Source organism: Puntigrus tetrazona, chromosome 1, assembly GCF_018831695.1.
Source record: "Puntigrus tetrazona isolate hp1 chromosome 1, ASM1883169v1, whole genome shotgun sequence".
NCBI lineage: Eukaryota > Metazoa > Chordata > Actinopteri > Cypriniformes > Cyprinidae > Puntigrus > Puntigrus tetrazona.
The window spans coordinates 26,548,916-26,573,915 of NC_056699.1; the positions used below are offsets into that span (position 1 = coordinate 26,548,916).

Genomic DNA, 25,000 nt, shown 5'->3' on the forward strand with positions numbered 1-25,000 from the left:
CTAGTTGGTATGTTTTGGTTAAACTATAACAAATCTGGAGTAAAAATGACTAAAAGTGAAACACTACACTGAAAAAAAAATTAATGTAAACAAGACTATTAATATCAGAACACTAACAAACAAAAATGACAAAAGTATAATTTACTAAAACAAAGTATAATTAAATAAAAAATAAAAGCTAATTTAAAATAATAATACAAAAATGCTATAATAATATATAAATAATAATAACCCTGCCAAGTTAATATCTTTTATTAACCAAATATTGTTTTTATTTACATCATATATATATAATATATAATTTTATATATAATTAGTGCTAATTTCAGATAGAAAATTTTATAATAAAATAATATTTTTAATAATACATTTACAAAGTAATATTGTCAGACACTTTTTGAACCCATTTTTAAGTACAATGACCATATTAAGCATTTTTTTAATTTCAGAATGATCTTTAAAGTATGACACCTGTGTTGTTTTTTCCTCATACAGTGTAAACTGGTCATTAGAAGGTTTTTGTCACAGTTCTCGACTGCTGTTGAAGGACTTTCTTACTCTCAGTGAGTCCGCCTTGTGTCGGGCGTCTTACCGTTTAGTGCGGTGAAGTTGAGCTGGACGTAGACCGCCGCCTGTCTGTTGGTGTTTCTCGGGCTCACCCTCACCACGAGCGAGCCGCAGCGGCTGATGTTCGCGGCTCCCGCCGGTGGCAGGATGGCCTCGTTATTAGCCGCGCTTCCGTTATTAACGGCAACCGTTATAGCATGGCTGTCATCCAGATCTGAGATGGGAATCTGTGTGCCGTTTACCGTGCGAAACTCCATGGACGCCACCTCCGTGGACACCGTGTAATTATCCACGTAGTTGAATGGAAACGGATTGGACTCCACTTGGAATAGCAGCTGCACGACGCCGTCTTCGTTGCTAGGGGCCAGAGCGCCTCCCGCCGCCCGTCCCAGACTGCTGTTGAAAACTCGAGGGATGGAGAAACGCCGGCACTCGGGCGCGTCGCTCTCGACGTAGCACAGTAGGCTCTGCGGGTCGGCCCGTTTCCCGGCCGCGGCGATCTCTGCCCCTCGAAGGATCAGCGGCTCCTCGTTCAGGACCCGGCCAAGCATGAGGATTCGCATGAGGACGGAGGACAGGGTGTAGGCTTTTGCGGCCACCCGCAGCGGGTGATGCTGCTGCTCCTCTAAGAGAAGAGGAGGCTGCTGGGAGAGGCTGTCTCGGCCCTCGGTCTCCGCAGGAGGAGAGGAAGCGGCCTGGCTCACCTGCTGGATCAGGTCACCTGAGAGAGGACACAGTGTGGAGGTCTGATCAAAAACCAGCAGGAACAGGATGAGAAGCAAAAGAGAGGAACTGCTACAAGACTGATTATAATTGCATTTATTGTTGCAATAAAACGAACAAATAAATAGATGCATGTCGAGAAAACAAATAAATTAACTGTAATTAATCACACAACAGAAATGAAGATAAATCAGATAAATAGAAAAGCTTTTGTAGCATAATATAATATACTTTTTACAAATATGTAGAAAATGTATTTTACATTAACCTAGAGATACACAAAGCTGATATACAAATAAAAATAAAAGCCCCAAAACGGAGATAAATTAAAGAAACGGTGGGAAAATATATCTACAAATTGTCAAATTTATTTGAGGTAATCACACTACTGACAAATAAAGATAAATAAAATAATACAAATGTATTTTTATTTAATACAATTTAATAAAATTTACATTTTAAATTTACATTTTATTTTATTTAAATTGTATTTTACTTTACATAAAACTCCTAATGAGAAATTTAAATATTAGTGATGATTAGTAATACTTAATATTAATATGTTGGAGTCTCTGTGTGTGTGTGTGTGTGTGTTACCCATGATATTGAGGATGTTGTCTGCTATCTCTGTTGGGGTGACTGTGCCCTGTTTGGTGTCTGTCTGCAGGATCTCTAACATCGACTCCAGTTTGTCCAGTGTGCTGTTCTGACACTCCTCACACACAAACTCCCGACTCACAGCCTGCAAACAAACACACCAGATAGATCTTATTCACTTCTTTACTGTGAACGGGTCATGTGTCACATGCCTTTTGAAGTGCTTCAGGATTCAGCTAATGTGAGTCCTGTCTCACCGTGCACTGCGCGAGCGCTGCCGATGTCTGCTGGATGTCACTGACGGTGGTGAGGTCCAGTGACGTCAGCGCCCTGGTGATGTTTCCTCTGACGCTCACACGATACTGACGCTCAGCCTTAGATACCCTCTCACGTCTGCGGGAGACACCCTGCTCATACTGACACACAGAAATACCAGATGTGAGCAGACAGAGACAGAAAGACAGAGACACAAATGGAGACAGACAGAGACAAACAGACGGAGACAGACAGATAAAGACAGAAAGATAGACAGCTGGAGACAGAGAGACAGATGGAGACTGACAGACAGACAGAAACAGACGGAGACAGAGACAGTCAGACAGAGAGACAGACAGACAGACGAAGACAGAGAGACAGACTGACAGAAACAGACGGAGACAGAGTCAGTCAGACAGAGAGACAGACAGACAGACGAAGACAGAGAGACAGACAGACAGGCGAAGACAGAGAGACAGGCAGAGACAGAGAGACAGACAGACAGGCAGAGAGACAGAGAGACAGACAGAGACAGAGAGACAGACAGACAGACGAAGACAGAGAGACAGACTGACAGAGAGGCAGACAAACAGAAAGAAACAGACAAAGACAACCAGACAGAGACAGGCAAATTGACAGACAGACGGACAGACAGACAGACAGACAGACAGACGGAGAAGGGCAGATTGACAGACAGATGGAGAAAGGCATACTGACAGACAGACGGAGACAGACAGATAAAGACAGAAAGACAGACAGCTGGAGACAAGACAGAGAAACAGACAGACAGAAACAGACAAAGACAGACAGACAGAGACAGAGACAGTCAGACACACAGACAGAGAGAGAGAGAGAGACAGATGAAGACAGAGAAACAGATGGAGAAAGATAGACAGACTGACGGAGACAGATAGACACAAAGAAAAAGACAAACTGACAGACAGACGAAGACAGAGACAGAGAGATTGACACACAGAGACATACAGAGACAAATAGATACACAGACAGAGGCAGAAAGACAGATAGAGGATAGATAGATAGATAGACAGACAGACAGGCAGACAGACAGACAGACAGGCAGACAGACAGAGACAGAGGGAGAAAGACAGACTGACAGACAGAATGGAAACAGACAGTGAGCATAGATAGATAGACAGATAGATAGATGGATAGGAGGATGGCGGGTGTCACCTCGTTGAGGACGGTGATGAGGGCAAGCGAGAGCTCTCGTACTCTCTGTGAGTCTCCCTGACGGAGCAGCTCTCTAAGGGTGGAGTCGGTCAGATGACTGAGCCAGTGAGGGACACTGCTGAAGCTGGCAGGAAGAGCCGGCAGCACCACCTCCATCGACCTGACACACATCACACACCATTCACAGCACCGCCAGCAAAAAAAACTGAACACGGGAAGTCGTCAAACCAAACCGTGTCTTACTTGTTGCGTGCCATGACTGTCGCCCCCTGGTGGTCCTCAACCATGACAATGGCAGTCACCTGATACTTGGCCGAACTGAAGCCGGGCGGCAGGAAAGCCGAATGTTCTGGACTCGCGCCTTTGTACACACAGAACTCTTCACAGTACAGCCCAGAGCAGCGCACCGCCAGCAGACTGTACACTAGCGGAGACTCTGCCTCGTCCATATCAGTGTAGCCTGAAAACAGACGCGACTGTTCAGTGCGGCATGACCAAAACAGTAAATCACTGTATTTTTCAAAACTATACCAGTTTGCTGTGAAACTGGAATGAAACATGAAAGAATATTTTCATGCATGCAGAATACTGCAGTAGGTTGACATGGAAAAAAATGATAAACAAATCTTTATGAGCTCACACTTATATGTAATAAATAGAGTACAGAGTTATTTATATTTGGCATGCTCTGAGCTCAGAATTTCTTGGCCTGAACCCGGAGTACCTCCCTTAAAGGTTAAGATAAGAATAGCTGTAAGTGCTGAGGTGTGGTGGCGGAGGGATGCTGTGTATATATACACCTCTTATCTTGCTAATTAGGTTGGTTGCTGATCGTGCTCCTGTTGTGTTAATTAGGTTAATTACCTGAATGTGTTCCCCCCAGAACTTTGTTAATAAACCAGAATTAAGGACTAGTGGTGGTGCTTGTCATTTATTGTTTCTAAAAAAAAGGAGGGGGGTGTCATGAACATCAATCACGTTGCCTTTGCTCGAGTTGACTTGCTGAAATCAACACATGGTAACTGGTGAGCAGCAGCCAATGAGATTGCCGTTTGCGCATTAGTCCCGCCCACTACCCGAGCTCTTAAAAGCTGAAGAATTAGACATGTAGCGTCGATTCTGCATGTCATGTAAGATTCTCTCTCTTTCTTTGAGTCTGCGTGTGTGAGAGAAGCGCCATGAACTCTCACAAACATTGTTTAAACCACACACACCTGTATTGAGGAGTTCGTATCATAAAAAAAGTCTCACCTGAGCAGTTGAAGTGCACTCTCTCCAGCAGCGTGTGCACCTGAGGCCCGTCCCCGTCCGCCCACAGAGAACACGTCCCGCCGGCTGGAGGCAGGTTGGGGTGGAGCTCGATGTAGGCCACGCCCTCGCGGTCCATGCTGTCGTCGGTCACGTGGAGGCTGAAGATGTAGGAGTTTCCGTCTCGGAGGACGCCCTGTCGCAGGACCAGGTTCATGCTGTCGCTGCCCGTGGTGGTGGTGTTCAGATCCAGCACCAGTGTCTCGTTCCCTCCGGTCATCGCCGTCCACCGCTAACAACAGACACAACAGACACATTTCCATCGTTTGTCCAGATTAATATTGACTAAACTAAATATTTAAATATACCACTTTAAAATGTGCAGTTTTGTATTATAGTGAACTATTAAAAAAAATATATGTTTTTTTATGTATTCAAAACGTCTCGGTTACGTATGTAACCCTCGTTCCCTGAAGAAGGGAGCGGAGGCGCCACGTCGGATGACCGACGAATTGGGATCTCGCCGAGAGACCAATCTACTTCCAGTGTATCTAAACAAGCCAATTGAAGATTGGCATGCGCTAATCGCATCCAGCTGCCGCTGATCACAGCGCGTGTATAAATAAGCAGCGGGTGCAGCGCATATTCAGGTTTTCGCTGAGAGCGAGCTAGTGACCCGGCCCCTTCAGCAGAGGTGCAGCACCGTGGCGACGGGGCGTGGCGTCTCCGTTCCCTTCTTCAGGGAGCGAGGGTTACATACGTAACCGAGGCGTTCCCTTTCAGTCGGTCACTCCGAGTCACGTCGGATGACCGGCAATTGGGATCCCTACCAAAACGCCATGGGCGCTGCCTCTTCCAGTGTCCTGTGGGAGCCCACAAGCCCCCTCAGTCTATCGGCGTAGGCCGGGGCTCAACCACAAGAAGCCAGCTACTTTTGTAACACTACCCATTCGTAAGACTGGAACACTGGGAAGCGCCCCACGTTCTAGTGAACAGGGGCGTGCGGAAGTCCAGCCTTCCCGTAGGAGGTCTCGGAGCGAATACGCATATGGACAGTATTTCAGTTTGCATATGGAAAATTGGAGGTGATTGAACCCTCTTAGGCGGGCAGAAGGTCTGCCGGGAAACACGGGCTCTAAGGCTATGCCGTGGAAATACACACATAAAGTCCTCTTGGGGTACTTTACATGGCTCCCAGCCCTCACCGGTTCTCACGGATTCATCGAGAGGGCCTGGCGCCGGATGCTCCGCAACATCTGGCTGCCGAGGGGAATGGAGGAGCTCGACAGGGTCTACTGTATGGGCGCTCTGGAGCGGTTAACAAGCCGACCGAAACCGGGCCTCTCAGTGTTTCTACCCGTTTGAGGTGAGAACACAGGAGGATACCGGTTCCACACGTAGGCTATAGAATCTAGCAATCGTGTTGGGGGTCGCCCAGCCCGCAGCTCTACAATCTGTCAGCGAGGTGCCACGAGCCACCACCCAGGGCGATGCAACACTTGCTGAGTGTGCCCGCAACCTGAGGGGGGGGCAGGGCATACCCTGTGCTTGGTAGGCTAGGGTAATGGCGTCCACTATCCAGTGAGCCATCCTCTGCTTGGAGGCGGCACTCCCCTTCTGCCGGCCTCTGTGACAAACGAGAGCTGGACTGAGGTCCTGAAGCTTTGTGTCCGGTCAACGTAGCATCTTAGTGCTCGGACGGGACAAGCAACGTCAGGGCTGGGTCTGCCTCCTCCAGGGCAGCGCTTGAAGGTTCACCACCTGGTCTCTGAGGGGGTAGTGGGAACCTTGGGCACGTAGCCGGGCCGTGGCCTCAGTGGTACCTGGGAATCCGCGAGCCCAAACTGTAGGCACGAATCGTCGACCGAAAAAGCCTGCAGGTCCCCTACCCTCTTGATGGAGGCCAATGCGAGCAGGAGCAATGTCTTCATAGATAAAAGAACTTTAGCACAACTGCTGGCAAGGGTTCAACGGAGCCTACTGCAGTGCTGTCAGCACTACAGACAGGTCCCAAGAGGGTACTGTTGGGAGCCGTGGAGGATTCAACCTCCTGGCTTCCCTCAGGAACCTGATAATCCGGCCATGCTTACCCACAGACCTCCCATCTATGGGGTCATGATTTGCAGCGATTGCAGCCACGTAGACTCTAAGGGTGGAGGGAGACAGCCTTCGCTCCAACCCTTGCTGCAAGAAGATAAGCACGACTGATAGGGCAATTCGGGGTCTTCACCTGAGAAGAACACCACTCGGCGAACAGGCTCTACTTCAAGGCATAGGCCTGTCTCGTGGACGGCACTCTAGCCGAAGAAATGGTGTCGACTACCCCTTGAGGTAGGTCACCTAGAGCCTCCGCATCCCATCCAGGGACCAGACATGGAGTTTTCAGAGGTCTGGGACGCGGGTGCCAAAGGGTGCCCGTCTCTGAGTAAGAAGATCCTTCCTCAGAGGGATCGGCCAAGGAGGGGCTGTCGCGAGGAGCACAAGTTCTGGGAACCAAGTCTTCACCAGTAGGGTGCTACTAGCAAGACCTGCTCCTTGTCCTCCCTGACCTTGCACAGTGTCTGTGCAAGAAGGCTCACTGGGGAATACATACTTGCAAAGGCCCCGCAGCCAGCTGTGTGCCAGTGGGCAATGGGAAGTCTCTGGAGAGGAAAACAGGTCTACCTGAGTGGCTCGGAAGCGTTCCCAATCAGCTGAACCGCCCGGGGATGGAGTCTCCATTCTCCGGGTAGTGCAGCTCGCGACAGCTCGTCAGCTGCCTGGTTGCACACTCCTGGAATGTGAATGGCGAAGCGACCTCAGAACTTCCGACTCCATAGGAGGAGGAGGTGGTGGGCTAGTTGCGACATCGACAGGAGGCGTAGACCACCTTGTTGGTTGATGTGCGCAACGGTCAGTATGTTGTCTGTGCGGACTAGTACATGCTGGCCTCGAAGGCAGTTCTCGAGACTGCCTAGGGCGAGATGTACTGCCAGCAACTTTAGGCAGTTGATGTGCCATTGCAGTTGAGGGCCCGTCCAACCCCTGACACTGCATGCCCGTTGTGCGTGGCCCCTCAGCCGGTGGTGGAGGCATCCGTGAAACCACAGCATACCTGGAGACCTTCTCCAGGGCACTCCGCCCGAAGGAGCGAGAGGTCTGACCACGGGGTGAAGGTTTGGCGGCAGGCCGGTGTTATTTGAACCCGGTGAGTGCCACTTTGCCACGCCCACCTCGGGACTCGATCGTGTAGCCAATGTTGAAGCGGTCTCATATGGATTAGTCCCAGCGGCATCACTGTGGCGCGGCTGCCATATGCCCCAGGAGCCTCTGAAAATATTTCAGTGGGACCGCCGTCCTGCTCTTGAACATATTCAAGCAGTTCAACACTGAATTGGCACGCTCCTCTGTGAGGTGTGCCATCTGATCGATCGAATCCAGCTCCATCCCAAGAAAAGAGATCCTCGCGTTGGACAGAGTTTGCTCTTCTCCTGGTTGACCTGAAACCCCAACTGGCTGAGGTGCTGTAGCACCAGATCCCTGTGTTCGCACAACTGGAGCCGGGACTGAGCCAGTCATCCAGTTGGTTGAGAATGCGAACGCCTTACTCTCTCAGTGGAGCAAGGGCTGCTTCGCGACTTGCATGAAGAGGCAGCGTGGCGACAGGGAGAGCACGAAGGGTAGGACTTGTACTGATATGCTCGACCTTGAACGTGAACCTCAGGAATGGCCTGTGGCACGGAAGAATCGACACATGAAAGCACGTGTCCTTCAGGTCGATCGCTGCAACCAATCCTGGGGACGGACGCACTGATTAGGCGTTTCTGTGTCAACATCCTGAACGGGAGTGCTCGATTCAGGACTCGCAGATCCAAGATTGGTCATAACCCACCGCCTTTCTTGGGCACTATGAAGTATGGGCTGTAAGGCCCGACCTCATATCGGCTGGAGGAAGCGGCTTTATCGTGCCTTCACTAGAAGGACAGCAATCTCCACCCACAAGACAGGGGCACGCGCATTGTTCACTGACATATAGCGGATCCCACTGAACTTGGGGGACGCCGGATGAACTGAATCATATAGCGAAGTCGAAGGGTTCGTGAGGAGCCACCGGGATAGCCTGGGAAGATTCAACCAGGCATCCAGGACCGAACTAGTGGCTCGAGCGGAACCACCAACGTGCAGGCGATGGGGCAGCGGGGAGTGCAGGGACCCGCCCGGGCGTCTCATGGCCGGTCCGAGCGGGGTCTGAGTGTGTGCAACTCTTACCTGCATCCCCGCAGAAGTGAGGCGGGTAGGCTGTTGGTTCGTCCTCCCAGTCTTCCCACTGCTGCATATTAGCCCAAGGAGAGCGCGAGTGGCGCGGAACTGGCCCGCTCCCTCCTCGCTCTCCTGGGGACCCAGAGACAGAGGAACCCGCCCTTGTCGAGGTTTCAGGTAGCGGCAACATTCTCTGCCCGGCAGAGCAGCTCCTCCATCCCCGGATCTGAGGGCCTCTTGCACCTGCGCTTTCCTCCAGGTTTGGCAGGAGCCTGGACAGGCTGGGTGGATGCCCTGCTGCCAGCTCCACGGTGCTGCCTAGATGGGGGCTGCTGCGTTGGCTGCACGGGAGCGGGGGCGGCAGCAGGGGGCACCCTCGGCGACGAGCTGGCTGAGGCGGGCCGTCGGCGGCTGGGTGGAGGCAGCAGCTGCACGCCGAGGCAGGATGTTTCTTACCTCAGTCTGCTTCTGGGCAGCGGAGAACTGCTGGGCAAAGTTCTCCACTGCGTCGCCGAAGTGGCGGTCTGGGACATGGGGGCATTCAAGGGCGTGTCTTGTCTACCTCGCGCATGTCGACCAGACACAGCCACAGATGGCGTTTCTGGACCACCGTAGTGGCCATCGCACAACCCAGAGACCGCGTTGTGACCTTCGTCGCTCGTGGCGCGAGGTCCATCACGATACAGAGTTCTTTCAGAACTTCCGGGTCATGACCACCCCTGTGCAGATCCTTCAGTGCCTTGGCCTGATGAACCTGCAACAACGCCAAGGCGCGCACTGCAGACGCAGCTTGTCCACAGGCCGCACAAGGCACTGCCGTTCAGAGCCGACCAGTACCTGCAGGCCTAGGAGGGGAGCACAGGATCACCGCACTAAGCGGAAACGGCATTGGGACACAGCTGCATCCCAACTGACCGCTCCACTGGGGGGGCGATCACCGTAACTCCCTGGCTGTGCCGCTGTCAAGGGTGGTGAAGGAGGAGGAGCCACTGGGGCAGTTTCTGGCAGTGAAAGGTGCCTTCCACATCCCAGTAAGCTCCTCATGCACTTCCGGGAAGAAAGGTACCAGGGTGGGGCCCTGAGAACCAGCGCGAGCCACCCTTAAATACCAATCGTCCAGCCACGAGGGCCCGGGAAGCAGTGGAGATTTCCACTTGATCCCGATCACCTCGGCGGCCTGGGCAAGCATAGCCACCATTTCTAGATCTGTATCCAGTACATTCAACGCCTGGTAGACGCAGAGAGCAACCGGATCTTCACTTCCAGAAATGTCTGGCTCACCTTCCGATGCAGCGATTGACTTCTGATCATCAGGGGAGCCCAAGAGGGTACAGCTGGTACCCCACGTGAGGGTCCAGACTGCCCCTTTGCAGCTCCACTGGTTGCAGAGTTTAAGCTTTGTGTCACAACGAAATGGAGCCCACCTGTCTGCAGCCAGAATGAGAACCAAGTCGAGCAAACACAAGCTCCGCCTCCTTTTTCAAGGCGACAGAGCCCGCCCATCACTCCGAGATGACCATCTCCTCGCGAGGAAATGATTCATCCACAACCGCCACCTCAGCGTGCTAAGCCCAGGCACGCGAGGCAACGATTGTGACCATCACCTAACACCAGGTAACAACCGCATCCAGAAACACACGGGTGTACGTAGTCTGAAGCAAGACCCACGCTGTCTTCCAAGACGCGTCGAGTTTGCCAGACGTAACGTCGTCTTTAAAAAGACGCACCCGCGAATGCTCTTTAGTGCTGAGGCAACAGGGGATAGCCGTTTGGCGCACAAACAGGGGTAGTGCAGCCTGATTGTGGCAATCCACTCGACGCAGGAAAAGCGACCTCCGCTGAAACGCCGTACTCCAACACTCGTAGATCGTCTTTGGAGCGGAACAGTCACGCTTCGGCCCGAAGCGAAAAGCTGAATATGCGCTGCACCGCTGCTTATTTATACACAGCGCTGTGATCAGCGGCAGCTGGATGCGATAGCGCATGCCAATCTTCAATTGGCTTGTTTAGATACACTCGAAGTAGATTGGTCTCTCGGCGAGATCCCAATTAAATCGGTCATCCGACGTGACTCGGAGTGACCGACTGAAAGGGAATGTATTTTTCTGTCAAATGAACCAAACCACAAATAATAAACCATAATTTATTTTTTAGTTTACATAATATATGTGTGTGTGCTGTGTGTTTATTATGTATATATGATTATATTTTATGTTATGTATAAATATGTATAAATTCATAAAAAAGTCATTTCTTAATATACACATGTATGCACTGTACAGACCCATATTATGTAAACAAAAACATTTATTTTGGATATAATTAATTGCAATTAATTGTTTAACTTCCATTATTAATTAAATGCATTATGCATTATGCATTATTCAAATTGAAAATTATGTTTATATTATTATTAATTTCAAATGCCTACGTAGAAAACATTTGTATTATACACATATATTTTAAAATAATTTCAATTACATCTAAATAGCAATATTTAAATTCTCACTAAAGTCATTACTATTTAATAAATGTATTAGATCAAATTAAATGTATTATATTAACTGAATAATTATCTTTATTAATCATAAAAAAAATAATGCAACTACATTGTTATATATGCATAAAGAAATGTATGTATATTGTATTAAAATAAATGACTGTAATAAAATCAATGTTAGATGAATAACTGCACTTTATTATATAGCATTATATAATTATTTAAAAGGTCTATGTGTTTTTTGGATTCTCATTTTAAAATTCTAGTTAATATTAAATATGAATTTTTAATTATATGAAATTATTATAAAAAAGATTTATGAGCTCCAAGCTGTTTTTTTAAGTAACCTTGTAGTGACCTCCATCATCTCAGACCTGAATGTTTGAAGCACTAGATAAGCGTCCCTGACTTGTACCCTAATATTTACAGTCTCTGGCTCATAGGAACCAGACCAAGGGGAAAAGTGTTTGACCGCTCGTTCACCAAGTAAACGTCTGTGCGTGTTTAACGAGGTTCGGCATGTCGTTAACGGCTAATGCAGTGGAACACATCACATCATAACGATGACATCACCCCGTACGCCCACTCAGGTCTCCCCTCCCTCCGGTTCACATAACCATAACAACACTCGAGTCTCAGTCTAAACATTACGAGAAAGCAGGTCTGAAAAAAAGCGAGAGGAATGCCGGCGAAAAAAGGGAATGACATCATGCCGCTATCTCTCCATGCACAGTGCTCTTCGCTAAAATATGACGCTATGTTTCCTCTAATAAATAAGGCACGAGTGACTCACAAAATCCAAATATGTCATTCCCGACGCTCAGATTCTACGTTAATCCTAGGGACAAATTATATCATGCTTTCTGTGCTTTTTGGAAAGCTTAAAGATGCCTTTCTCCGGCCAGTTTGACTCCACAATGTCCCTAAGAGATCTATTCGAGCATCCCGTGCCTCTAGAAACAGCAGGGAGTATTTGTGAAAACCTGCTCCAAAAGTAATGCAGGTAACAGTGGGTTAATAGCAACCCTGAGATGGATGGCAGTGCTTGTTCTCACCCCTCTGTGTGAGCTGTGACAGTTATTGCAGGTTCCAGCCAGGTACACATAAGAGCTCTGACTGATCTCGTAGCGAGACTGAGCTTTGCACGACACGCAGTTCAGCGACACCATCGGGATGCGACCGCTCTGCACACACACCTGCGACAAGGAGAAGAGACTTTAAACCCACAGTTCACTCAAACACATTAAAAGTACTCATCCTCATTTCAATCCAAACCCACTAGACCCTCATTCCCCTTCAGAATACAAATTAAGATATTCTCGATGAAATCCAAGCACATTTTTATTCAGATCTAGTCAGACTTTGACTAGAATGCCATTCGGTTTCAGTCACATTTAGTCGTCAGAATTTAGGTTTCAAACTCCTTATATAGGTTTGGCATTAAGTGTCTATCATTATTTTATCATGATAAAATAAAAATAAAATTTAAACAGAATTTAAAGAAAACCACTTAAAACACATAAAATACAAGAATACGGTCATTTCAATGAGATACCACCTTGTTTACTATATTATTTATTCTTTTAAGCAGATATATTTATATTTATATATTTGATTCAGTCAGGAGCAGTGATTTTACTTTTGTTGCTTTATTAACATCAGTGACTCAAAGGATAGCAACTCAATTAGGCTGCTATCCCTTTAAAAATGAATGCAGGGATGCAACGTACAGATAGATGTTTTCGGTACTGTTTACGTTTGCTGTAATCAACTCGGTTTCATAGTCAAAGCGCGTCAAAACGGACAATTCGACATTATCAAGAGTACTTGTGCGCTATGCAATGGAAATTATTCGAATTATTAACAAAATCACCACCGCTGCATAGACAGCAATGTAAAAGAAATGTTTAAGGCCCAGAAAGGTAGTAAGGCTATATATATATATATATCTTAACCATGTCTATTACCTCTTGTGTTGCTATTTTTATTAACAATTTGTGTTCCAAAGATTTACAAAGGTCTTGCGGGTTTGTAATCAATGACAGAATTTTCATTTTTGGGTGTACTATTCCTTTAAGTTATTCAATAATGTTTTCTGTTGGCAATGGAAACTGACATGGCGATTGGTGAAAACTGATTAATTTGATTTAATCCCTCATTCATTGAACTGATTCAAATATTAACAATGCTACTAATGCAATGAACAATTTTAACGCAGAGACTGGCGAAATTCCCATTCCTGACACAGAAATATCGAATTCTAGAGGAAATAAAAGAATTGTGGGGGGGTCTCATCACAGTACCCAAAGCAATCAGACCTTCAAGGTTAAATCTCATTAAAAGTCAAAGCGTTTCAGTTCAGTGAGTTTCATATACGTACTTCATTCAAAACTCATATTAGACTTTCACATATAGTTCAGTATTGTAAATCAAGTTTGGAATTACGTAATGAACCTTTTTTTTACCTGTTCGGGTCAGTTAATTATAGCTAAATCCAGAGTATGCTAAATACTAATCAACATTTTGGAATGATGATAGCGACTAATTTGAATACCGTAGAACAAAACGAAAAGGTGGGAAACGCTAACAATGAATTGCAATCACTCATAATTTCGCTCATTTGCATGCGCTGCATTGCTTTATCTCACACTTCTCTATTGAAAGTATGCATATCAGGTAAAAGCACAAATACACGCCAGAAAAACACACGATTTCTCATCTCTCATTTGAAGACTTACTGCGGTCATGTTCACTAGAAACTGTAAACAAATGCTTCTTTTAAATTAAAATCTGTTTACCGCCAGCTTTCCATGGCGCGGCAACAGCGTGACATTAATTGCGCCGTTCACAATGGCCTGAGTTTTTGATTGTGGATAATCGGTATTCTACAATGAGCCTACTTTACATAGAAAAGAGGCATGTTTGCACTAAAAAGAATGACAATGACTTAATTAAAATACGGCACAGCTCTATTCAGTGAAGACGCTTAAACTGGACTGCCGGTAGTTGAATGAAATCCAACATTTTATTTTAAAAGATTAAAATAAGATGCATTCTGGAATATAAAACAACTGTATAAGCAATCGTGTTGAACATATGACAAGAAATATCTGTACATGCAAAGTGTGAAGAGCTGGCAGTAATCAATAAGAGCACTCACCGTTTGGTTTGTGGACTCTGGGGTCATGCCTTCTTTCGTGACTGTCAGGCGAAAGGTATACTCAACATCTACCTCTAGTTCAGAACCAGAGATTCCCAGAACCGGGTCTTTCGGACCCAAGCCAAAATGCAAAGTGGAGCAGTGAGCCGTGCCCTGCAGGGTGAAGGTAAAAGACACAATCACTGCAGATGGTAATTAATCAACTCATTTACCTGCCTCAGGATATACAAAACATAAGCATAATCATCAAAGAAGTTTTGGAAACTTTGTTGTTTAATGAGTTTACCTAATGGGTTTTCTAATGGCATTTTAATCACTGACCATGACTGTGCCTCCCGAATACACGTTTGACACCCACAAAGTGTACTTTCTGTCTTTGTTTCGGACAGTAAATCTACTGTATTATCATTTAGAACCTAAGAATGTTGTTTTGAGATACATTTTACTTAAAGAGATCTTACACTTTCTTTAAAATAAATCCCACCTGTTTTTTTTTCTTTTATTTTATCATCCAATTCAACTACATTCATACATTTTAATGCTGCTAAAGAGTTATTTTTCTGGTGCCAGCGGAGCTTGAAATATTTCATTATACTTAATACAATATCCCTTCGAATTTCTGTCAGTGATAAAATGTTTTAATAAAAAGCAGGAATCTCTGGCTCCCCTCTGGCAGTGATTCTGATAGACTGGAAGAACTCTAAGGAATGCTGGGTTTATCAGCTGTTATGTAACTGATCTCAAGTATACACCACCCAAACATCTACGTTTGTGGCACATACTTCACATATTTTATCTTTCTGAGCTGCTGTGTGCAAAGTTAAGCCTTGGTACTTGATGTCCCTCACATACTCAAACAACACTCAAATTCCCACATTACCATTATCTGTTAAGTGCTTTTAGCTCTCAAATGTGCCTATGAGCTCAATGAACAAAAGCACTTGATTGTTCATTGTTTTAATGCCAATTAATTAAACTCTCCAATGCTCTCTCAACCACAATGCTTATTTTACTTTTTCATGCACTGATCATTTTTAAGTTGCATTGACACTAGAGTACTGAATGAACAAACATACATAACAGGGTTTCACATATTAGAAGCATCTTAACACCAGCATTAGTACTTAAATATACTGCTATTGTACAGATTAAATCAGGGATGAATAAAGGAATGAATGAATAAATGGATGAATGAATCATGAGTCCAATCCTGCACCTGGCGGGATGTTTTCCAGCAGAGTTTAGCTCTAGTCCCAATTAAACCCAGATGAACCAGCTAACTAAGGTCCTCAGGATCAATAGAAACTTCCATGTGTTGGAGCTAAACCCTGCAAGAAGATGTCACTCCCAAAGCAGGATTAGACAATGTGGCCTAGATCTATTTATTGCACTTCAAAAAGCATTCATTTTTATCTATATGTTACACATTAACCAAGATTACCTTTGAGGTGCTCACACATTCCCAGTGGTAGTTGAGCAGGGTTTGGTTTTCCGGGTCCAGGTTAGGGTCATATGATTGCTCGCCGGTCAAATGCAAATCCTGGGTTTTGGACCACACACGGTATGTACCACCCTCAATGATTGGCACCAGTTTTTTTGACATGACTGAAAGTTGAATACACGCTGCCTTGCGTAACGGCACCCCCTCATAAGCCAGAGAAAAAACGAGAGTGTAGTTCCCAGCAGAAATTGACATCTTGGGCACTGAAAGTTGGAGCCTTCGGACATTGACTTCTGGGGAGAGACGGACCTTAGAAGGTAGTGGTCCTTTCTTGTCATCATCCTGACAGCGAGGGGAGGTGAGAATCTCCCAGAGATACTCTACTCCATAGAGGCCACAGCCCTTTAAATTCACGTTGGCCTCTACCGAAGTTGGCTGGTAACTCCAGATGGCAAGTCGTGGAGCTTGAATGATCTGAATTTCTGGTTCGTCACACTTTAGGACAGAGATGTTGACATTTACCTCCGCTGTGACCCAGCTCACCAGGTTACTGACGTTAACTCGTACCACATAGTGACCAGGATGGAAAAAGATATGGCTAAGAGAAGGCGTAGTTGTGATAGAAGCTAAAGTACCATCCCCAAAGTCCCACTGATATGTCGCTGGAGTGGAAAGAGGAGTGATTCCCACATGGAAGCTGACCGTCTTGTTTATGAAGGTGTCGCTTGGTTGAGCATCCATGGTGGCAGACCTGATAATGTTCTGAACACGTATAACCTTGGTCACATTTAATCCGTTTAAAGAATTGAATGCTCTGAGGAAGATGGTCAGATTGCCTGGCTGATCTGGCACATATTTCACTGACCTGCCAAAATTAGGGACCTTGTGACCATGATGAAGGTCAAAGGTCCACAGAATGGACAATGGCTCACGTGTTTTCGTGCATGCTACATAATCCTTAGTCACACCAACAGGTATAGCGGCATCACAGCAGTCACATATAGTCAACTTGGTCACAGGCTCCATGACTTCTATGTGTAAAGTCCTTCGTTCTGAACTTACTTGGTTGTGGGCAGTAAGGTTGACATAGTACTTGGCCACACTAGTGAACTGGTGGATGTAGGTTTGATTGGTTTGGACAACAGTTGCATCACCACTAATGTTCAAGATGAAATTAACAGAAGTTCCAGAAGAGACAGAGATGGTAAACCCAACGTTTTCACCAACCGCAGCAATTTGTTTGCTGGCCTTGAGCTCCAGACCCTGGATACGGTCTTGAATGGTAAATTCACGTGAATACGTCTCTCTGTTGATGTCATTAGAGGCGTTCAATGCGACAGTGAAAATTCCTGGTTTGGGGAAGATGTAGGAGGTGGTGCGTTGGTTCGATTTTGTTTTGTCTGGCAATAGCCATATCCACGAAATGTTGGATCCCATCTCTTTTTCTCCACGCAGAGTAACATTATCCCCTGAAGCTACAAAGTTCTCTGTAACATTTGTTGCGAAGAAAGTCAATCCCGAGATCGGTTCTTGAATGCTGATCCACTTTGAAACCACATCCGAGCTGACTTTGTTGGAAACCTCCACTTTAACCAGTTTCAAACCTACGCTTCTGAAACAATGCATGACTGAAGACATATCAGATTTTAACAATTCACCATTTGCCCACCATTTGTAATGAAGCGCCGTCCCAAAACCTGCAGATACTGTCATATTTGTCATGGCATTTACTGCAGCAGGACTTTGTGAAATCGCAAGGACTAGCTCCCTTACAGGATCCAAAAACTCTATCGTTTTGTTCACAGCCAGTTGGCCAAGCAAGTTAGTTGCCTTGAGGAGAACATCACAAGGACCAGGGGTGGAAAAGTTGAGATCTATGGTCTTTCCGGTAAGGTTGTAAACATGGTTTTCATGTTCCCTCAGAAGGTTCCAGCTGAAGGTCATATTGGTGCCCTCTTTTAATGAGGCTTGTAAGTGAAGGACACGGTTGGTTGCAAAACAGCATCCTTCAATAAGCTCATCAGCCATTATCTGCAAGCCCTCCAACTCACGCTGCACAAAGATAGAAATGCTTGACTGAACAGTGCCAATGTTGTTCTCTGCAGTAACAATGACACTGAAAGTCCCAACGGAACGAAACGTGTAGAACATGGTGTGAGAGCCTGGGAGTGGCGAGCACCGGTCACAAAGAATCCAAAAGTACCTCACATCATCTCCTTGGTCAATGTGTGCCTCAAAGTATACAGATGTGTTCAAAGGGACATTAACCAGGCTGGCATTTACTGAAAGTCCTGTGATTTGGGTCAAAACCACAACTGAAATCTCATTTTTGGTCTCACTCACTTCATTCTTGCCCGTAACACTGATGTTAAACCTTCCTGTTGAATTGTAAGCGTGTGACACATTTGTCCCATTAAATCGAGTCCCATCTCCAAAATCCCAGATGTAGACAGCATTCTCAGAGTCTGAAGATGCCTTGAAAACATAGTACTGGTGTAAAGAAAGATTGTTAGCTTTATCTCCATTATGGCTGATGAGCAAAAAACTGACAGACTGTTGAACCACAACTAAAACAGTGCTGTTGATACAGGAGATGTTGTTGAGTGCAGTAACCATAACCAGATATTCCCCAGGACTCCTGAATGTAAAGGCCATCTCTTTACCACCTCTAATAGGACCTCTCGAGTCAAAAACCTCAAAATCCCACAGGTAGGTGTAGTTAAATTCCGGGAAGGCAGCTACTGTAAATCTGCTCTCCTCACCGAGCTTGATGTATTTTCGCAGAGGAAGCAAAGACACAGTTGTGAGTTCAGGTTGAACGCAGACCCTTCTGAAAAAATTTGCCTTGTTGGCTTCACTTGACATAAGTAGCGAGAGATTGTACTCTCCACTCTTAACATATGTGTGCCTTATCATCGGCGTTCCATACTGAGTTTCGTTGGGGCTTTTGTCTCCAAAACTCCACACGTACTGATGTCCTGAAGCGTTCCCTGACACAAATGCATGGAAGATTACATCTTTGTTTTCCCGAATGCACCCTGGAGGTTCTAACGATAACACTTGTAGCACAAACACCTCAACAGGTATGATTACCCACTGAGAGCTCACAGCATTCCTTGCGGTGACATTTACAGTGTAGTTTCCATCTTTCCTGTATTTATATTCAACTTTGGGTTCCATAACTGTGTGCACTCTTCCATCACCCATGTCAAAGCTCCAAGTTACATTGTTGCCTGCTTCCAGAGTTGCCGTGACAATGGTAGGAGTATTGCATTCCGTGGGAGCAGATGACATCACCTCCAAGCCCTTAACATCCTCATAGACGATAACTTCCAAGCAGGTGTCTGTCCAGCTAATGGTGTTGTTGACATTCACGCAGATATTGTAGACACCGCTGTGACCATATGCATGAGGAACCCTACGTTCCCGCCCCTGCTGTACACTCGAATTGTCACCAAAGTTCCAGGTGTAGATGATGCCGTAGGGAGACGGTAGGGGGTGGGCCTCAAAGTCAGCTGGTTTTTCGGCACGTAACAAGGGTGGGTCAATCTCAATTCGTACACTTGTCAGAATGCTAAAGACGTATACGTCAACCTTGCAAGTCTTATTCTCATAGCGGTTGGAAGCCGATAACAATAGGGTGTACTCCCCTGCAAGAAATAGGAGTAAAAAACAATGTAGATATAAATACAAAATCATCAGTACAAATAAAAATTTGGAAAAAATCAATATGAATATTTTTTTCTTACCTGGCTGTGCATAAATGTATTCAACATCATCATGAATCACCACCTGGTTACTGGAGGGGTTATCGTAAGGGGGCTTTATCTGATTTGTACGGTTTCCTCCATCTCCAAACCACCACCTGTGACACATAAAAACCATCAAAACAAACTCACAATAGCTGCATTTCCATTACCCTTCAAATTGTGATAACTGAAATTGTGCATGGAAAATACGCCCAATGGAAACACGTCGATTTTGAAAAGAAATATCGCAAAAGAAACGTTTTTCGGCTTGCATGAAGTGGTTTTCTCAGCAGAAAAAGGAATATATCAACAAAGGGTGAAAAATCACTTGACAAGTCACTTTTGCATTAAAGGTTGATTTTTTTTAAAGGTGAAGATACTGTGCACAGTAAGTCCAGGTACATGGTTAACTCTGTTTTCACGATGGCTTCATAGACAAGTTTGTTTTAGAATATAAAAGGAGACTAAAGAATAGGGGGAAAGACATCTTTGAGTCTCTTTTGGTGCCTTGGGAATTTCTAAAAGCAAGGTGGCAGGTTTGTTTTGAAGATATTTTTAGCTGGAGGGAATAAAAGCTCTTTCTTGCAAATCTCGCCGTCTGACTCATCGCTGCGGGAGGGAGTGGTGGAGCAGTTGTTGAATCATCGCCTCGGCTCTCAGTGATACACCTTCATCTCTCGCTCCATCTTATCCTCACTTCCTCTATAGAAGTTGAACCCAAAGGAGAATCAGGTATCACGATTGACTGAACAAGCGGCGGGCTGAACTCCAGAGATACTGAGCAGACGAGATAAAAGCGCCGTGGAAGAAATCGCCCTACAGTACTTGTCTGACAGACTTTTTTAAAACAATAAATAGAGAAATCCATGAAATAAATAAATAAGGCAGACATCTGCAGTGGCGCGCAGCAGGCTTCTGGGGGATGGAATGGAAACTTTGGGAATCTTTCTGTGCTCGGCGTTGAAGGGAAAATTCTTGTCAGCATTCTGAGCTAACCACAGACTGTAAATCTAGAGAAAAGTGCCATTAAAGGGGAGCAGGCTGGGAGTGTGTGAGGCGGTGGAAGCCGTAGAGAAAAAGTTTGTGTGCAGACCGTGTGCATTAAACAGTCTAGAGACAAGAATATAGAAATCCATCTAACTCTCCAAGAAGAGAGTTATTTAAAGAGAGCATTCACAACCCATTTTACTTCCATGATGCTTCCAAGAGCTTGATTTTACCCATCAGTAACTGATTATATTGTAATTGGGTGTTTCATCTCAATGCATCCCAATTCTAGGATTTTTTTATGAAAGCTATCATTTGTTACTATTGCTCTATTTTTTATGACAATATCAGTCACAGGCATTAAATTACTGCATTAACTCCATTACTGCATTTTAGAAAGACTGCTTTGCTAAAGTATATATATATATATATATATATATATATATATATATATATATATATATATATATATATATATATATATATATATATATATCTTTGCATCTTTAGAGATCTTCACTGTCGTAGAACATACCAGAAGGTGACGTCCACCGCCATGTCTATCTTCACCGACGCTGAGAGGTTCAGGGGCAGACCCTGCTGCACGATTCTGGGGACTCCGTGGACGCTCGGCTCAATCATCGGGTTCATGCGGTCTACTGTGACATTGAAGTGCTCTGTCAGCGTGCTAACCTGGTTCATTGCCGTCACCTAAGAGATGAGAGATGGGTCAGTTGCCAAGCTGATGGAGTTACATAAACCGCTTCAGTGAGTTCAATGAAAACCAGTCACCGTGAGTTTGTAGACCGCTGCATTCTGGTAGATGATATTTAACATGCTGTTATAGTACGTGAAGTACGGTTTATCGTCCACTGTCCATTTAAACGATGGGTCTGTTCCTCCTTCCACAGAGGCTATGTAACTCTGCGATACAAGAAAAAGAATAACAGGTTAGCAAATAATACGACTATTAAAGATGAAGGTCAGAGCCATATCAAGGGCTTGGATAATGAACAGCATGGAATTTTTTAGCTTAGATGTCTCACAGGCATGGACAAAAACATACAATGCAAAAACACTGTATCCTTGCACAGCAGCTGTTTGGAAACCAGTTTAAACTAGCTTCAAACTAGCAAACCACATGATTGCAACGTTTTTTCAGCATAACATATTTAAAAATATGAACACACTATCCTTGGACAGAAGATGTATAAAAGGCATGATGAAAAACATGGTATAAACCAGCGAGGTGGTAAGGCTGATCTGCTTTGATGGTTTCAGGCTGTTTAAACCAGAAAAATAACAGCAAACCTCCTGGTTTAAACAGGTTTTTTTTGTAAATATTAGCATTACATACACTATGCTTGGATAGCAGATGTATAGAAGGAAGGCAAGGTCCTGGCAACATTGTTTAAACCAGCTTAAGGTGATTATCTGATCTGTTTTGTTGTTTTAGAAAGGTTTTGGGCTTACACCAGCCTAAAGAGTTTCCTAACATTTTACAAAAAATGGTTTAAAAGAGCTTAAGGTTAAAGACAAACTTTAGATAGTTCTAGATAGCTTTTAAGCACCTGCCAAACCTCAATATTAGCAATAAATATATAGCTCTTAGTTGTTTTGCAAGGTTTTAATCAGCCTAATGTGGTTCATTTTGATGATTTTATTTTGATGAATGGTACACTTGTCAGGTTGGGAAACCAGTTTAAATCAGTGCAACATGGTCTGTTCAGAGGGTTTTGGGCAAATTAAAAACCGGTTTAAAAACAAATCTCTTGGTTCTAATGGTTTTTACAAACTTAGCAATAAATACATAGTACTTTCTAGTTTTTTAGAAGGTTAAAATAATGTTTTAGACAGGTTTTTGGCAGTCGTCACCAGTTAAAAGCAGGTCAAAATCAGCAAACTGCCAGGTTTAGTTGTTTTCTCTCAGCGGTGAGGATGACACTCACCACTACGGACTCCATGAGGACTCTGTGAGCGGGATGGGGTTTGATGACGAGCCCCCGGAGAGGTTCCTGCACCCTCGCCTGAATTTGTAGCGTTGCTTTGGTAACGTTGCTCTGGACAAGTAACGGCACGCTGGTCTGACCCGGTGTGGAGCCGAGCTGGAGGTCGAGCCATGCAAACATGGTGTCGTTGTACAGGCCGGGCTGCCTGCACTCGGTCACTTTCGCCAGCAGGTTCTCGGGCACACGGTACGAAAGGGAACGGTCTCGCCGCCGTCCTGCCGTCTAATCACAGCGTCGTGCTGCAAGCGGGCCGCGACGAGAATCCACGTCTGATTGGGCAGGAAGTACACCGTGCCGTTGTGATTGGTGGGATAGATCACGGCCGGGCCCAGAAGCGGAACGACGTGGATGGGACAGGATGCGGCGACGGGAAAATCCTCATCGCTGGACGTCACTTCCAAAGTGTAGTTGCCCAGCTGAGGGAGGCCCGAGCGGAGGAAGGGACCCTGCAGAGCGGTGCTGTTCTGGCCCACGTACAGCACCCTCACCTGGCACACCACGCCCTCCTTCCAGTCGCCCTCCGCATCCACCTGCAGCGTTTCGTTCGCGTCCCACCAATCAGAGCGGTTCTGGATGAGCACGCTCTGTTTCCATGGCGACGAGGGGTCGGGGGAGCACTGAAGGAGGCCTGACGGCCCGGCGTCGTGCTGCAGGGCGATGAAGTCACCAGGAGAAACTAACAAGTCCTCTACGTCCTCCAGGACCTGAGTGAGAGCAGGGCGGAAAAAGTGAGAGGCAATCGACTTGACCTATTCTATCAAATTACAAACCTGTCCGTCAAGGTTTTCATTTCTTCACAAACACGAGACATAACGAATTCTTCAGCGTGTGCTTTTCTAGTAACAAGACATTTTCCAAAAATTAATGGAGCATGCAACCTATGCTCACTAAAAACACTAATAATAACGTAAATGTATTCGTTAGCATGCATCCAATTTTTATGTTGTAAATAATTCATTTTCATTTAAAGTAGTTATTTCGCTAAAACAGTATATAAGAGTAAGCCATTTATAATTAGGTTAACCTATAATTAGGTTTTTTGCATGGTTTTGGACTCACCAATCAAATTCAGATTCTCACGTAGACATTTTGACAATTTTTGGTACGCTCCGAATGCCTAACATTCAGTGTTTGTCTATATATGTGGTATATCTGAATTGGTTTTGTGTATTACTGCAGTTTAAACACGAGTTTGTTGAAGCTAAAAGAGCTATATATCTAAAAAAGTGCTTTAGGTGCTATATATCCTTTGTAAAGAAATACAATAGCTTTGTTTATTTGTTTTTTCCTGTGAATCATCTTTTATTTCAAAACACCGCTTGCAGTAACATCCAATCATTTATAAAAAGTATTCTTGGGAGAGCAGAAACCAGAGCACATGTCAGCGCTGCGGTGAGCGCGAAGGGGGGCGGCGATTACCCTTAATAAGGTCCCGACCTCTGGAATTACACCGTGCCCCGAAACACACCACAAATACCACAGAAAACACACAAAAACAGCCCCCGAGGAAAGCGGCGAGGAGAAGCGCGTCTCGCTGTACTGTGCCTCTCCATCAGACAGACTGAGGGTCATTATTAGGACTTGATTTCAGGCAGCAGAGAGGGAGTGGAAATAATTAACTGTGATCTGAACATCTCTCAAGGACATTCTGAGTCGCACCGCATTGACTCTTCAAACGCTCCGTTTAGAAAGAACACACTGAAGGAGGGTGAAGCAGGCGACCTGCACACACACACACACACACACACACACACACTCACACACTCACTCAACCTCTCATTAAGTGTGCTTGATGTGTGGTCTATGATCCTGGTATATAAGAAAAGAATTATCACAGTCTGATGAAACCTGTCAAGACGCATGTTTTTAAAGCTGATTAATCATTTTTTTTATAAAAGAATCTGCATAAATATACTGAATATATTGTGCTATTTTAGTATTATATACTACTATAGTATTTACTGTATATTTGTTTTTTGAAGTGTGCTTTTTGGTTTTTATATATCCAATATTTAGCTATTTTAGTAGTTTGTTTTATTTCGGTTAGTTGTCAAGGCAACGTTTCTAATTTTCTTAACATTTCTATAGTTTTTTTAATATAATATTTATAATATTTATTTATTGTTTCAGATTTATTTCAACTAGCCAAAACATTTTTTAACAATTTCAGTTTACAAACAAAAGTGCTCCTAAGCAAGAATTTTTATGCATTACAATAACGTGAATTTTGGGAAAATGGGTTTAACTGTCAAAAATACTCTTTTTTTTTTTTTTTTTTTTTACAGTTTTCCTAAAATTGACTTGTTGGCAAATGAAAAGTGTTACAGACACGTT

General features: G+C 45.0%; 1 protein-coding gene across 1 annotated transcript in view; it reads right to left on the reverse strand.

Moving 5' to 3' along the window:
* pkd1a (polycystic kidney disease 1a) overlaps positions 1-25,000 on the reverse strand; it is a 79,363-nt gene that overhangs the window by 22,026 nt on the left and 32,337 nt on the right. Inside the window, 14 exon segments of the mRNA XM_043240944.1 lie at positions 593-1,288; positions 1,888-2,032; positions 2,145-2,303; positions 3,334-3,493; positions 3,577-3,793; positions 4,585-4,873; positions 12,376-12,516; positions 14,481-14,633; positions 15,922-19,571; positions 19,671-19,786; positions 21,193-21,368; positions 21,450-21,581; positions 22,607-22,842; positions 22,845-23,370. Of these exon segments, the coding sequence (XP_043096879.1) occupies positions 593-1,288; positions 1,888-2,032; positions 2,145-2,303; positions 3,334-3,493; positions 3,577-3,793; positions 4,585-4,873; positions 12,376-12,516; positions 14,481-14,633; positions 15,922-19,571; positions 19,671-19,786; positions 21,193-21,368; positions 21,450-21,581; positions 22,607-22,842; positions 22,845-23,370 (6,796 nt within the window).